At 43.0% G+C, this 11,811-nt stretch overlaps 1 protein-coding gene across 1 annotated transcript in view; it reads left to right on the top strand.

Moving 5' to 3' along the window:
• AREL1 (apoptosis resistant E3 ubiquitin protein ligase 1) overlaps positions 1-11,811 on the top strand; it is a 22,971-nt gene extending 11,160 nt beyond the window's left edge. Inside the window, exons 8-20 of the mRNA XM_059849984.1 lie at positions 22-269; positions 1,993-2,070; positions 2,597-2,738; positions 3,145-3,266; positions 4,984-5,059; positions 5,513-5,622; positions 6,110-6,289; positions 6,438-6,563; positions 6,759-6,888; positions 6,965-7,023; positions 7,214-7,303; positions 8,292-8,467; positions 8,657-11,811. Of these exons, the coding sequence (XP_059705967.1) occupies positions 22-269; positions 1,993-2,070; positions 2,597-2,738; positions 3,145-3,266; positions 4,984-5,059; positions 5,513-5,622; positions 6,110-6,289; positions 6,438-6,563; positions 6,759-6,888; positions 6,965-7,023; positions 7,214-7,303; positions 8,292-8,467; positions 8,657-8,759 (1,640 nt within the window). The 3' untranslated portion in view covers positions 8,760-11,811. The remainder of the gene's footprint in view (positions 1-21; positions 270-1,992; positions 2,071-2,596; positions 2,739-3,144; positions 3,267-4,983; positions 5,060-5,512; positions 5,623-6,109; positions 6,290-6,437; positions 6,564-6,758; positions 6,889-6,964; positions 7,024-7,213; positions 7,304-8,291; positions 8,468-8,656) is intronic.

The raw sequence follows: 11,811 nt of genomic DNA, 5'->3' as shown, positions 1-11,811 counted from the left end.
TTTCATATCTATTTCCCTCAGAGAATGAAAAGAACATTGTAGAACGCAATGTGTCCACCTCAGGTGTCAGTATTTATTTTGAAGCTTACCTTTACGATGCTCCTAGTTACACCAACACTCAGTGGCAACTTCCACCAGTGCACCTGAGCTCCTCCCAGCGCCGTCCCTCTACTGCCATTGAGGATGAAGATGAAGATTCTCCTTCTGACAGCCAGACCCCTGAGAAAGTGAAGAAGCCTAAAAAAGTCTACTGCTATGTGTCACCTAAGGTAGATATCAGAAAGTTGCCACACTCGAGTGGCATGTTTAAAGTATGCTGTAACTGAAGAGCTTCCTTGTGCTCTGTATCTTAGCTCCAGATTCAGGTGCCTCAGATATGGTTAAAAAAAAGTTTGCTTATGGCAAACATGGAGCTTGTGACTGAGAATAATGTTAAAATGAGCCTTGAATGTTTTAGGAGTGTGTTTTAGAACTTGAAGTTTTAGGATTGTGTTTTTAGATTTTAGAATCTTTCTAGGTCTGATCCAAATCCTACTGGAAATTTTCTTGCTGATTGTTCAATAGATATTCTGTTTGCCTTTCCATTGCTTTTCTCAGGTCAGACCTGCAATTCCTATTCTCAGTTTCTGATAGCTGTAAATTCCAACTTAAGGGATTCTCACCTTTTCAGATTTTATGTCTTTGTCCTGTTTCTGGAATGTTTTGCTGAATAGAAAAAGGGAAAAAATGGTTAGAGAACAAAGAGTAAATTCATAAGTAGAAGAAACAGGAGAAACTGGGGGTTCTCTTATAATAAGAATATGTTAACAGTAACTATTTTCCATTATTGTTGCCTAAAAGTATTCAGAAACTAGAAAGAAAATTCCTCTAAATCTAATCATGCATTTAAATTCATTTTGTTCATCTGTCTCTTCAAATGCATTCTGAAAAATGCAGTGATAAATATCAAAGTGAAAGATTAATCCAGGAATTGCTTTCTTGCCAAAGGGAGAAAGAGGGCTGGGAAACAGTTCCATGATGAAGGGAGCTGCTAGAGATTTCTAAATCTGTGCTGCATATGGCTCTAAGAACTGACTTTTAGTGCTATGTCCTTGTGAGCTCAGCATCCTTTCACCCTTGGTGTATTGTTTTGGACTTACATACTCTTTTCTGTTGCATTACCTGGTAAAGTAGATCACCAGAAGTAAGTACTGTTAGAAGCTCCCTTTAGGTGCCAAAATTGTTAATGTGATTCTTAGGCTTGCATAATTGTATCCCTGGATGTCTCCATGTATAGAAATAGAAACAGCATAAAACTGTTACCATGCTGCTATTTTAAAGAGTTGCTCATATTTGGCTTGTTTGTGGACAAATGCTGGTGGTCAGTTTTTCCAGTCATTGCAGCTAGGAAAGGTTTGTGCAGGAAATGGTTTTCTTTTGTCTAAAGATGCTAAAATTTCATCTTAACTTGCTTTCCAGAAGACAGAAGTTGTGCAGTTAGTCAGTTGTTCCAGCAGAAATACACTGAGAGTAAATTTAGGCAAATCTCTTGAATTTAGCAATTGCGAGTGCTTTTTAAAAGATGTTTAAAATGATAATGAAAACTGGGGAGTGGTAGGAGTAGTCCGTTGGTGTGACTTTTGGTAAGACCTTTTTGTCAGTGCATTACAATCTTGTCCTGAATTCAGCTTCTCAAGTGTGCTTAAGATTACTTTCCAATTAGACTGGTGACGTTCTGCTGAGCACAATAGCTTACTGCTGTAAAATCTGTGTCATGCTGGCATCCCACATGCGTCATAAATGCATGCAGTGAAGGCTTACCGACAAGTTGCTTACACTTCTGTGGAGCTTTAAAGCTTTTCTCAAGTATTGTGCCAAATGCTGCAAGAAGCCTGTTCCTGGGGTTTAAGGGAGGTCTAGCCTTATAGATCTGTCTTCTGCCTCATGTGTTTCGGGGACACCCCTTAAGAGATGTGTGACATTTAACGTTTTCTTTTCCTTGTGGTTACTCAGCAATTCTCAGTGAAAGAATTTTACCTGAAGATCATTCCATGGCGCCTTTTCACCTTTAGAGTGTGCCCTGGCACAAAGGTGAGCCTCTTTCCATGTACCTGTCACTGCACCTCCACGTTGTTAGCTTGTCATCCTTGTGAATCACAGTCTCTTTTTTCTTTTGAAGAGAAGGGCTTCCACCCACAGAACAACATAAATTTCATAAATTTGTGTTGTGTGGCATAAATTTCAACCCTGCAATCCCCTCTCAGTGCAGAAGTTTTGCTAATATTTGTGACTAGGTGCCAGTCTTACCACTCTTTCCTGCCTTTTGTCCCAATGCTAGGCAAAAATCTTGATTCCTTTGCATTTTTCTTGGTTATTTTCCTCATAACCTTCCTAAAATGCTGTGATTGTGTCCATTGAAGCCCTCAGAATTGTGTGTGAAGTTTAAGGCAGCTTCCTAAATGGAGTCTGGATGCTTGAAATAGTTTTCTTGTTAACTGCATACACGTCAGGGAGCAGAGAAAGTCTTAAAAGCACAGGTGGTGTTGCTCTGTCTACTGAACATAACTGTGCCTTCTGCATGATGGGTTTACCCTTTCTTGCATCTTTTTGCTGCTAGTTTTCATACCTTGGTCCTGATCCTGTGCACAAATTACTGACACTGGTGGTGGATGATGGAATCCAACCCCCTGTGGAGCTCAGCTGCAAGGAGAGGAACATCTTGGCAGCCACTTTCATTCTCTCTCTGCATAAAAACATAGGTAAAGGGACAGTGAGGTGGGTACAGTAGTCAGGAAGTTAGCACTTGGGTCTGCTAGTTTCCCTGGGGAATAAAGATTGCTGGCACTGAATGACTTCTGATGAGAACTCTGGTTCCTGGAGTATCATGCTCTGTTCCCATTGGTGCTTCCAGTGAATGTACTTCATCACAGCAGCTGTGTCTTTTCAGCTTGGCTTCTCTGTCAGGCTCTTTGAAAGTGCACCTGTGAGTATGAATACCAGCAAGATTAATTGCAAAACTACCTTTAGAGTTCTGTCTCTAAACCTTGCTGTGGTATATGCACTTTGGGGCTGTAAAGCTGATCTGTGCAGTTAATCTTAGGAGTGGTCTGTAGATGTTTGAGGTATTGACATCTCAGGCCTTACCCAAATTGTCACTCTTCTCAGGAGGCTCTGAAACCTTCCAAGACAAAGTGAACTTCTTTCAGCGAGAGCTGCGTCAGGTGCACATGAAAAGACCTCATTCGAAGGTCACGCTGAAGGTCAGCCGCCACTGCCTGCTGGAGTCGGTGAGTGAACGAGTCATTCTACCTTAGCCGGGGCTTCCTCCGTCCTTCTTATTCTGCTCAGTGCCTGAAGAAGTCCAGATTGGAATGTGCTAGGGCAGCCGTGCTGAAAATGGTTAGTCCCTCTGTTTCAAGGCAGATGCCAGCGGGCAGCTTTAGAGGGAGTTGTTAAACACAGGAAAGGAGTGCTCAGGGAGGTTGTGGAGTGTTCAAGAAATGCCTGGGTGTTGCACTTAGTGCCATGGGCTAGTTGACAATGTAGGGACCAGTCAAAGGTTAGAATTGATGATCTTAGAGGTTTTTTTTCAACTTGAGTGATTCTGTGATTCTGTAAAAGGATTCATAGCCTGCAAAAGCAGGAAATCTACTGATGCTACTCTGTCCCTACTTTACATTGGAACTCGAGGCTTGGAAAAAGGCTGTCTACCTGGACTGGATATGGGAGCAGAACACAGAGCTCCTGAATCTTTATCTACTTTTTTTCTGGCACAGAGCCATTCATCAAGATAAGCTGTCAAGTTAGATGTTCCTGAGCTGATGCAATGAAGCTCTTGCATCAACAGGCTACTAGTAGTGGTTCACAGTGATGGTAAAATATTCTGTAGAGTCCCTTAATAAAATCTTCACCACGTCTGACCTGAACTGTTGTGTTTCCAAAATACAACTTAGTCATTCATATAATGCAGTTCTTAAGTGACATTCTGAATACTTTGTATGCTGGGGAGGCAGTTATCCTGACTTATTGTTTCCCCCTGCGTCTCACAACAGTAATGTTGCAAAGATGGAAAGAACATTTCTGAGGAAAACAGGAGTGGCTGGGATTTCCCTTGATTTATACTCAGTAAATTTGTGTTTCAGAATATTTTCTGCATGTACCAGCTTGCAGTGTTTATGAGATTATGTTTCAGTTAATAGCTTGGACAAAATTACTTCATTTCTAAACAGTATTTCCATGACTACTTTTTCCTGTTGTTTTGGAAATTCCTGCACTGTCTTGAGCATTGTTACAGTCTAGTAAGAAAGAATAAATCTAGTGCCATAATAATGATGATGATGATAATAAAAATAAACTCTAGTGACCAAGATTGATAGGCACAATGAACATGCTTAGTCCAGAGGTGTGAGTAGCAGGATGCTCCAACCTGTTTCAGGATAAACTAAGCCAAAACTACCTGTATGACCAAAGACTACCGTGTAGCTTTTAAAATTTTCTTTCTGGACTGGAGTCCAGAATCAGGGCACTGGAAATTTTAGACACTTGGGGTATTTTATTACTTTTTTGCATCGTGACTTGCTGTAAGTATGAACTCAGTAATTCTCTTCAAGCTATTTTGTAGTGCTCTTTGAAACATTCCTATTTTAAATTGAATTCGTGGGCTGAAAGTGCTTTACAGAAATTGCTCCTTCCCACAGGCATTTTAATACTTCAAACAATACTTTACTGCAGCCTTGAGAGTGATATTTCTGTGCTAAGGCCTCACACTGTTTTAAGATGAGCTGTATTTTATGTGGGTAATGTCTCACAACAGAAAATGAGGAATTGGCTTCTGTGGCTTTGTCAGATAAGAATTAGACCTTAGGTGTTTCTAATTTTTACTTTTATACTTTCAAGTGCTAGGCTATTGGGGTTTTGTCTTTGCCCATTCACATGTACAGCACTGCCTATTGGGTATGGGGTGCCAAGCAGTAATGGTTGTTGCTATTTTCTTCTGGTTTTCAGTCATTTAAAGCAACAAGAAATTTTTCTGTTTCTGACTGGAGCAAAAACTTTGAAGTGGTTTTTCAGGATGAAGAAGGTGAGTTATCCTGTGAATATATATGCTGAGGAAGGAAAAGGAATGATGGCGGAGTAGTTTTAGTCTGAAATTCTGGTTTCTTGTAGTATGTCCATTCTTTTGTGGCTTTCCAGCCCTTTGATTTTCTCACAGATGTTTGTGAATTATCCTACTGGTGCTATTCTACTAGAGCTACTAGAGCTACTTCACATAGGGACCTGAAGCCTTATGTAAATCCTGCCCCTCTAGCCCTAAAAAAAACCCAACCAAACAAAAAAAAAAGAAAAAAGACAAAAACCAACTAGGAGTAGGTTTGGGTAAAGAACCTATAGTTTTGCAGTCCCTGCTTACTGCCACGTTGCTACAGAGCTGTTTATTGTGATGAACTCTTGTGTTGGGTAATACTGAGCAGCATGCATGAAACTCTTGAACTGATGACCCAGTTTGGATGACCAAGCTTGTTTTATTTTGTAGCTCTGGACTGGGGAGGTCCACGCAGAGAGTGGTTTGAGCTCATTTGTAAGGCATTATTTGATACCACCAATCAACTGTTTATCCGCTTTAGTGATAACAACCAGGCCTTGGTGAGTCTGCAGTTCCTATGCTGAATGCACAGAAATGTGACCATTGATGGTTAAACAATGCTGCTGTTAAGTGTTGTGCTACCTCACTCTTCTTTAGATTGCCTTCATCAAAGCTTTGCTTAATGATCTTAACCCACTGAAGTGTCAAATAACTGGCTGGATGAGCAGTAAAGGGTGGCAAGTCAGCAGGGAAGGCTGGATTTTTGGGCAAGAGGAGGTGACATCAAAGTGTTTAGAGGTTTTGTTTGGTCTGAATATTTTGGAGTCCATTTCTGCTCTCATACAGCTTCTTTCCCATGCATGTGAAACATTTCATGTTCTTCCTACACATGCTTAGGCATTTGATTTCTAGTGCTTGGCTTTGAGAGCATTACACGAAAGCTCCTTGGCCAGCTTGAGAGATGTAGTGAGTTGAAATGGTCCCATATTTGCTATTTGTGCTGGTCAGTCTGGTAGCTGGATATTTCATTTTGCTGTTTCTTTGCAGGTGCATCCGAACCCAGGGCGTCCCACGTATTTACGACTCAAAGTCTATGAGTTTGCGGGCCGCCTGGTGGGGAAGTGTCTGTATGAGTCATCTCTGGGAGGGGCTTACAAACAGCTCGTTCGGGCTCGCTTCACTCGCTCCTTCCTGGCTCAGATCATAGGACTTCGGATGCATTACAAGGTAAAGCTGCCCAGCTCTGTCTGAAGGCTGTGTTGGTCTGGGGAGAAGTTGAATGTTGGTGTAGTAGCAGACTCAGGATTCTGGCTCACAATGTAAGGGTTTTTTTGTTCTTTCTTCTATGTCCCTGCTTTCTTATTCTTTTGCACAGTATTTTGAAACGGATGACCCAGAATTCTATAAATCCAAAGTGTGCTTCATACTGAACAATGATGTGAGTGAGATGGACCTGGTCTTTGCTGAAGAGAAGTATAGCAAAACAGGACAGCTGGAGAAGGTGAGGGAAGCAATTCCTGAAAGTGGGAAGGTTTAACCCCTACTACCTGCAGCAGTGGGGGACCAAGAACTCTGCTATGCCCCAGAAAATTGAGCTTGCTCTGGGAAGTAACTCCTTTCTTGGTTTTTTTGTGGGTGGGAGTTCAGGTTTGGGGAATGCTACTGATCACGCTCATGTCAAGTGTTCTGTTTTCAGGTGGTAGAACTAGTGGCAGGAGGAGCTCAAGTACCAGTGACCAATGAGAACAAAATTTTGTACCTAAATCTGCTTGCACAGTACAGGCTGGCGAATCAGGTTAGAGAGGAGGTGGATCACTTCCTGAAAGGTAACATGCTGCCTGCTCCCTGCTCCTCTCTGCCTTTATGTCCCAGGGCATACCACATGCTGCTTTTCTCTTCCAGGTCTTAATGAATTAGTTCCTGAGAACCTCCTGGCTATTTTTGATGAGAATGAGCTTGAGGTAATTGCTGCCTCCCTAAGCAGCTCTACATTTACTTCCCATCCTGTCTGACAAATTGAGTGCTTTCTGGATCTGGGAATAAACTAAAATGTTCCTTGTCTGAGGACTTTAAACATCTGCAGTTTGCAGAGCAGCTGTTGCCTTGTTTCCTGGGCTCCTGACTTTCTGACTGCAGTCTCTTGCCTTTCAGCTGCTTATGTGTGGTACTGGAGATATCAGTGTATGTGACTTCAAGGCACATGCTGTAGTGGTAGGAGGATCTTGGCACTTCCGTGAGAAGGTAAATGAAAGGTTTTCTCCTTCCTGCTTGTTGAAACCAGTTATTCCAAATACAGCAGAATTGGTTGGAATTTAGTTTTTCGGAAGGACAAACTGAAAAATGTAGGGGTCAGGTAGGACTGTACACATTATGATATAATGTTTCCCCCTAGAGAGATCCCTTCTGACTGACTAAAGCTGATGCTTAATCACATACCAGCAAGTAAAATTGTCAGCAGTGGTCTCTTTAAAAAAATCCACCACAGCTCTAATTATGAACAGTTCAGCAGGGAGTCAGGAGGAGTTGGTGGGAATTACTGCTACCAAAGATGTTCATGGTGATATACTTATCTCTAAGAGATGCTTGAAAAACATGCTTGCAACCCACATGTAGTGTTTGGAGTTCAGTGCTGTGGTACTACTGATGTAGTAGCCTAAATTTGTACCCTCTAATGGTTCTCATCCCTTTCTGCATTTCCCAGTGGGAGGGGTATGGGAGTAGTAGCAGCTTTGTTTAGAAAAATAATGGAAGCTGCCAAAACACCCCAGACAAAAACAGATAGAAACTTGTGTTTTCAATCTGTAAACACTGGGATGGTTCCACTTGCCTGCAGAAGTACCAGATGATGTGAAAAACTAAAAAATTAACATAGTACAAGAAGGAAGTGCGCTTTCTGTGTTGTAAACCTACCTCATTGCCTATGCAGGTATTTCTAAAAATAAAATCTCTGTGGGGAGAGCAGAAGCAGAAGAAGCGAGAGCAGAAGCAGAAGAAGCCTTTCTGCTTTAAGGGAAAGGATTGATGGGAGATAGTAGTATGGGACACCTCTTTACTGATTAGGAACTATGCAATACTTGCCTCTATGTGTCATCCTGGTAAAACAAATCAAGTCTAACTGTTAATAGAACACCTGCTTGTGACTGCAATTGACTGATATTCTTGTAAGTTGCTGACGCGTTTGCTTGATTTCCTTGGCTGACCTGTATTTACCTTTCCTGGTTCATAACAGGTCATGAGGTGGTTTTGGACTGTGGTTTCCAGTTTCACACAGGAAGAGCTGGCCAGGCTTTTGCAGTTCACTACTGGTTCCTCCCAGCTGCCCCCAGGAGGGTTTGCTGCACTCTGTCCATCTTTCCAGATCATTGCAGCTCCAACTCACAGTACTTTGCCGACAGCCCACACTTGGCAAGTATCCTGGGGTGGTAGGACTTTCTTCCTTGTGCTTTTGGGAATGACACCAGCCAGTTGTGGTGGGCAAACAGTGTAACATGTATGATGCTTGTGTCAATCCATTCAATCCATCTGAAGGCAGCTAATGGGGGTGGTTCCCTCTCAGACCTAGTTTGAATGGAATTTTTCTTTTTTTTTTTACAGTTTTAACCAGCTGTGCCTCCCTACTTATGATTCCTATGAAGAAGTGCACAAGATGCTGCAGCTAGCTATCAGCGAGGGTTGTGAGGGATTTGGCATGCTGTGATTTCCCCTTCCCAGGGGACCATTTAGCCTCTCAGCTCTTTGTGGCAAGACCCAAGTTCAATCCTCTGCTTGTTCTCCTTCCCTTCACTTGGGCAGTGGAGGCAGAGCAAAGACTCCTTGTAAAGGAATTTGTCATCCAGAAGATGTCATGTGGCCTTTCTGTATCCCAAATATGTCATCAAGAGCTCATTTTTTCCCTTTTCCTCGTTCTCCCTTTGGTTCAATGTGAAAAAGCAAAAGGACTGTTGCATTTGTCAAGGAGATATTGCACTTGATTTCCACGCGCCCTGTATACCCATCCTTCTGTTAGAAGATGAAGTTCATAAGCAGAAGTTACATTGAGGTGCAGGAGATCTGCTGAGCTGCCTTTACTGTAGCTCTCTAGGAGGAAGAGGGAAGACCAGCATGGAGCTCTGCTGGAAGCCTTGGCTCATAGGAAGTCTTAGTAGCTTCCTTTACCTTGGCTCAACTCCCCCAGTGATGCTCCCTGATATCTCACTATGATTCATGAGGGGAATAGAGTTGTCCATCCTTTCAGCACCTGACCCAGAAGGGTTTCTGGTTCTCCTTCTCCATCTTGCTCTGGATGCTGTTGTTGCCTGTGCCACAGAGAAAAAAGGGCAGTATCCACTGGAGGGAGTAACCCAAAGAGGAAAACAATCTAATTGGAGCACAAGTGCTGGCCCTGACAGTGATCCTGTACTACCTCCGCCAGGGTCCGGCAGCAGAAGCGCCCTTCTCCAGCAGTGGCTGGTTATTAGCTTCTGCAAACTAACTGGAAGAGGAGTTTCTCCTCCACTGAATGTTTCTGACAGTTGATGTTGCACAGGAAGCTATTCCATGCCCTTGCCTTCTTTTCCCTTCCTCAGGAGAGAGAGTATGGGCATGAGTGTGATCCCTCAATGCTGAGCACCAATGCCTATCCCACATTCACCTTCAGGGTATGTATGTTATGTGCTAACAGTGACAGATCAATAAGCAGCTACAGTGTGCACTGTGCTTGCATTTGTTGTTGGGATGATGGTACTGGGCAGAACATGGTACCTCCACCCCAGCATCCCACAGGATCTTGGCTTCTACCTCTATCATGCAGCAGCCGGAGGCTTCTCTTTCTCTACTGCATTTCAGGCAGAGTGTCCAGGGAGTTGCTGGTGCCTGGAGAGCAGCTAGATTTCTGCCCTTTCAACCTTCTTACCATCTTTCTTCATCTTTCTTTTCCACGTGTTCCATTCAGTGATGTTAGCTTTCCAGCACAAAATGTTAACTAGAATTTCACTTAAGTGGTCACTCAACAGCTTGCACCCACCATTGTCTGGCTTGTGGGGAAAGGAGTGGGGATAGACCAGAATCAGAAGTAAGCTTGTGATTGGGGTCTGTTGTAGTTGGCAATCCATTCAGCCCTTCCCAGGGAAGTAAAGGGAAGGGGAATCTGGAAACCTTGAGTTCTTCAGTGAAGCAAGATTCAAGATCTTTGCTTTCTACAGTCTACAAGTAAGTCAAAGGCAGGCAGGGGTCATAGTGGGAGAAATTCATTGCTACTACCTGCAATGTAAGCTTTCACTGGATTATGGAATTCCTGGATGTCTTCCAGAATGGATTCTCAGACTGGCATCCCTGAGCTAATTTTAGAACACTGTATTGGATAAAATGTCACATCATCCTCTTCAGTCCCCTTCTGCTGTCCTCAGGCTGATCCGGTCAGACTTGAGCACAGTAGGGATATTTTAAGTTAACTGTGTGTGCTTTTCAAATATAGCTTGGTTAAATTGACTGGGAATTTGTGGGAAATATTCTACATCTATAAAATGTTTTTAAGGAAGCACCTTAGTCATTCTTGGGCTGAGTGTGTTACTTCTTTTTTTTTACAGAAAAAAAAAGCCATTTTGGTGCCAAAAAGCAGTCAGCTGAACATTGAGACTACTCAGGGGGATTTCTTTGCCTTGTGAATTCATTTCCTCACTGGCACTGAGGTGCTGCGAGGCTGCCAGCTTGATAGTTGCCACTGTTGTGCTCTGACAGATCACATTAGTAGTGGCTGTTCTCCCTTTTTTAGTGCAGGCTGCATTCTGCAAGGTTCTGACGTTTCTTGGGTGGAGAGTATGGTACCATTTTATTTATACTGCAGGTGGCTTCCCTGGTCAGTAGAGTTACAGCTCCTGTGTTCACTGTGCCACCGCTTCAGTGCTTTCCCAGGGGACTGAGAGGAGGTGGTGGTGCTCAGCTTAACTCCACTTTGTTGGGAGACATGGCTTGGTGTTTTTTCCATATTGTAGCCTCACCTCGTTGAGGATGTTTTCAGTCCTGTAGCTATTGGCCAGCTCTGACAGTGACATCTCCCTCAGGAATCTTCTCCCTTCTTCTCTTGAACTGGCCTTTTTTTATTCTGAGAATGCTGACCACTGAGTGGACTTCTACTGGAAAGAGCTCCTAAATGCTTCTTGTTTCATTGCAGCAAGCACCCAGCACTTCCCAGCAGCTGTGAAGATGCCAAGGATTTCCTTCTTAACACAAGTGCAGTCAGAGCTGGGATGGGTACTCTAAGTCAACTAAACCCATCCCCTCTGTGTGCACAGGCCCCAGGCTGCCCCATGTTCCTGAGTTCCACCACAATATTTCTAAACTTTTCTCTACCTTTACATCCTCTCTCAGTACAGTCACTTTTAATGCTGCCCTTAGCGCTGCCAATGGGGATGTGCTTTGGTCACCTATACTGTATGTTACTTCCAGCAGAGGCTCATTCCTTCCCTTTTTTACTCCTTATTTATTGCCACTTAATAGAGACTCTTCTGTAGAAATCATTAGGATCCTGATACCATCTTAGACACGTTCTGTGTTTCCTGAAGCTGCTTTGAGGTGCAGGGGGCCTGGCTTCAGCCTGAACCTGCAGGCCATGTTGCATGTTTATAGAAACCAGGAGCTGTCAATGATACAGGTCAAATCCTACTTCCCTCTGGTGAATTTCTGGCAGAGTTCAGCCAAAATTTGGAAGCCTGTGGTTGTAGTAGCTGATTTTGTAAATAGTTTGTATAATAAATAAAATATTTTAAAAATTA

Source organism: Haemorhous mexicanus, chromosome 6 (assembly GCF_027477595.1).
Source record: "Haemorhous mexicanus isolate bHaeMex1 chromosome 6, bHaeMex1.pri, whole genome shotgun sequence".
NCBI classification, from domain to species: Eukaryota; Metazoa; Chordata; class Aves; order Passeriformes; family Fringillidae; genus Haemorhous; species Haemorhous mexicanus.
This window is presented reverse-complemented; position numbering and strand designations above follow the sequence as displayed.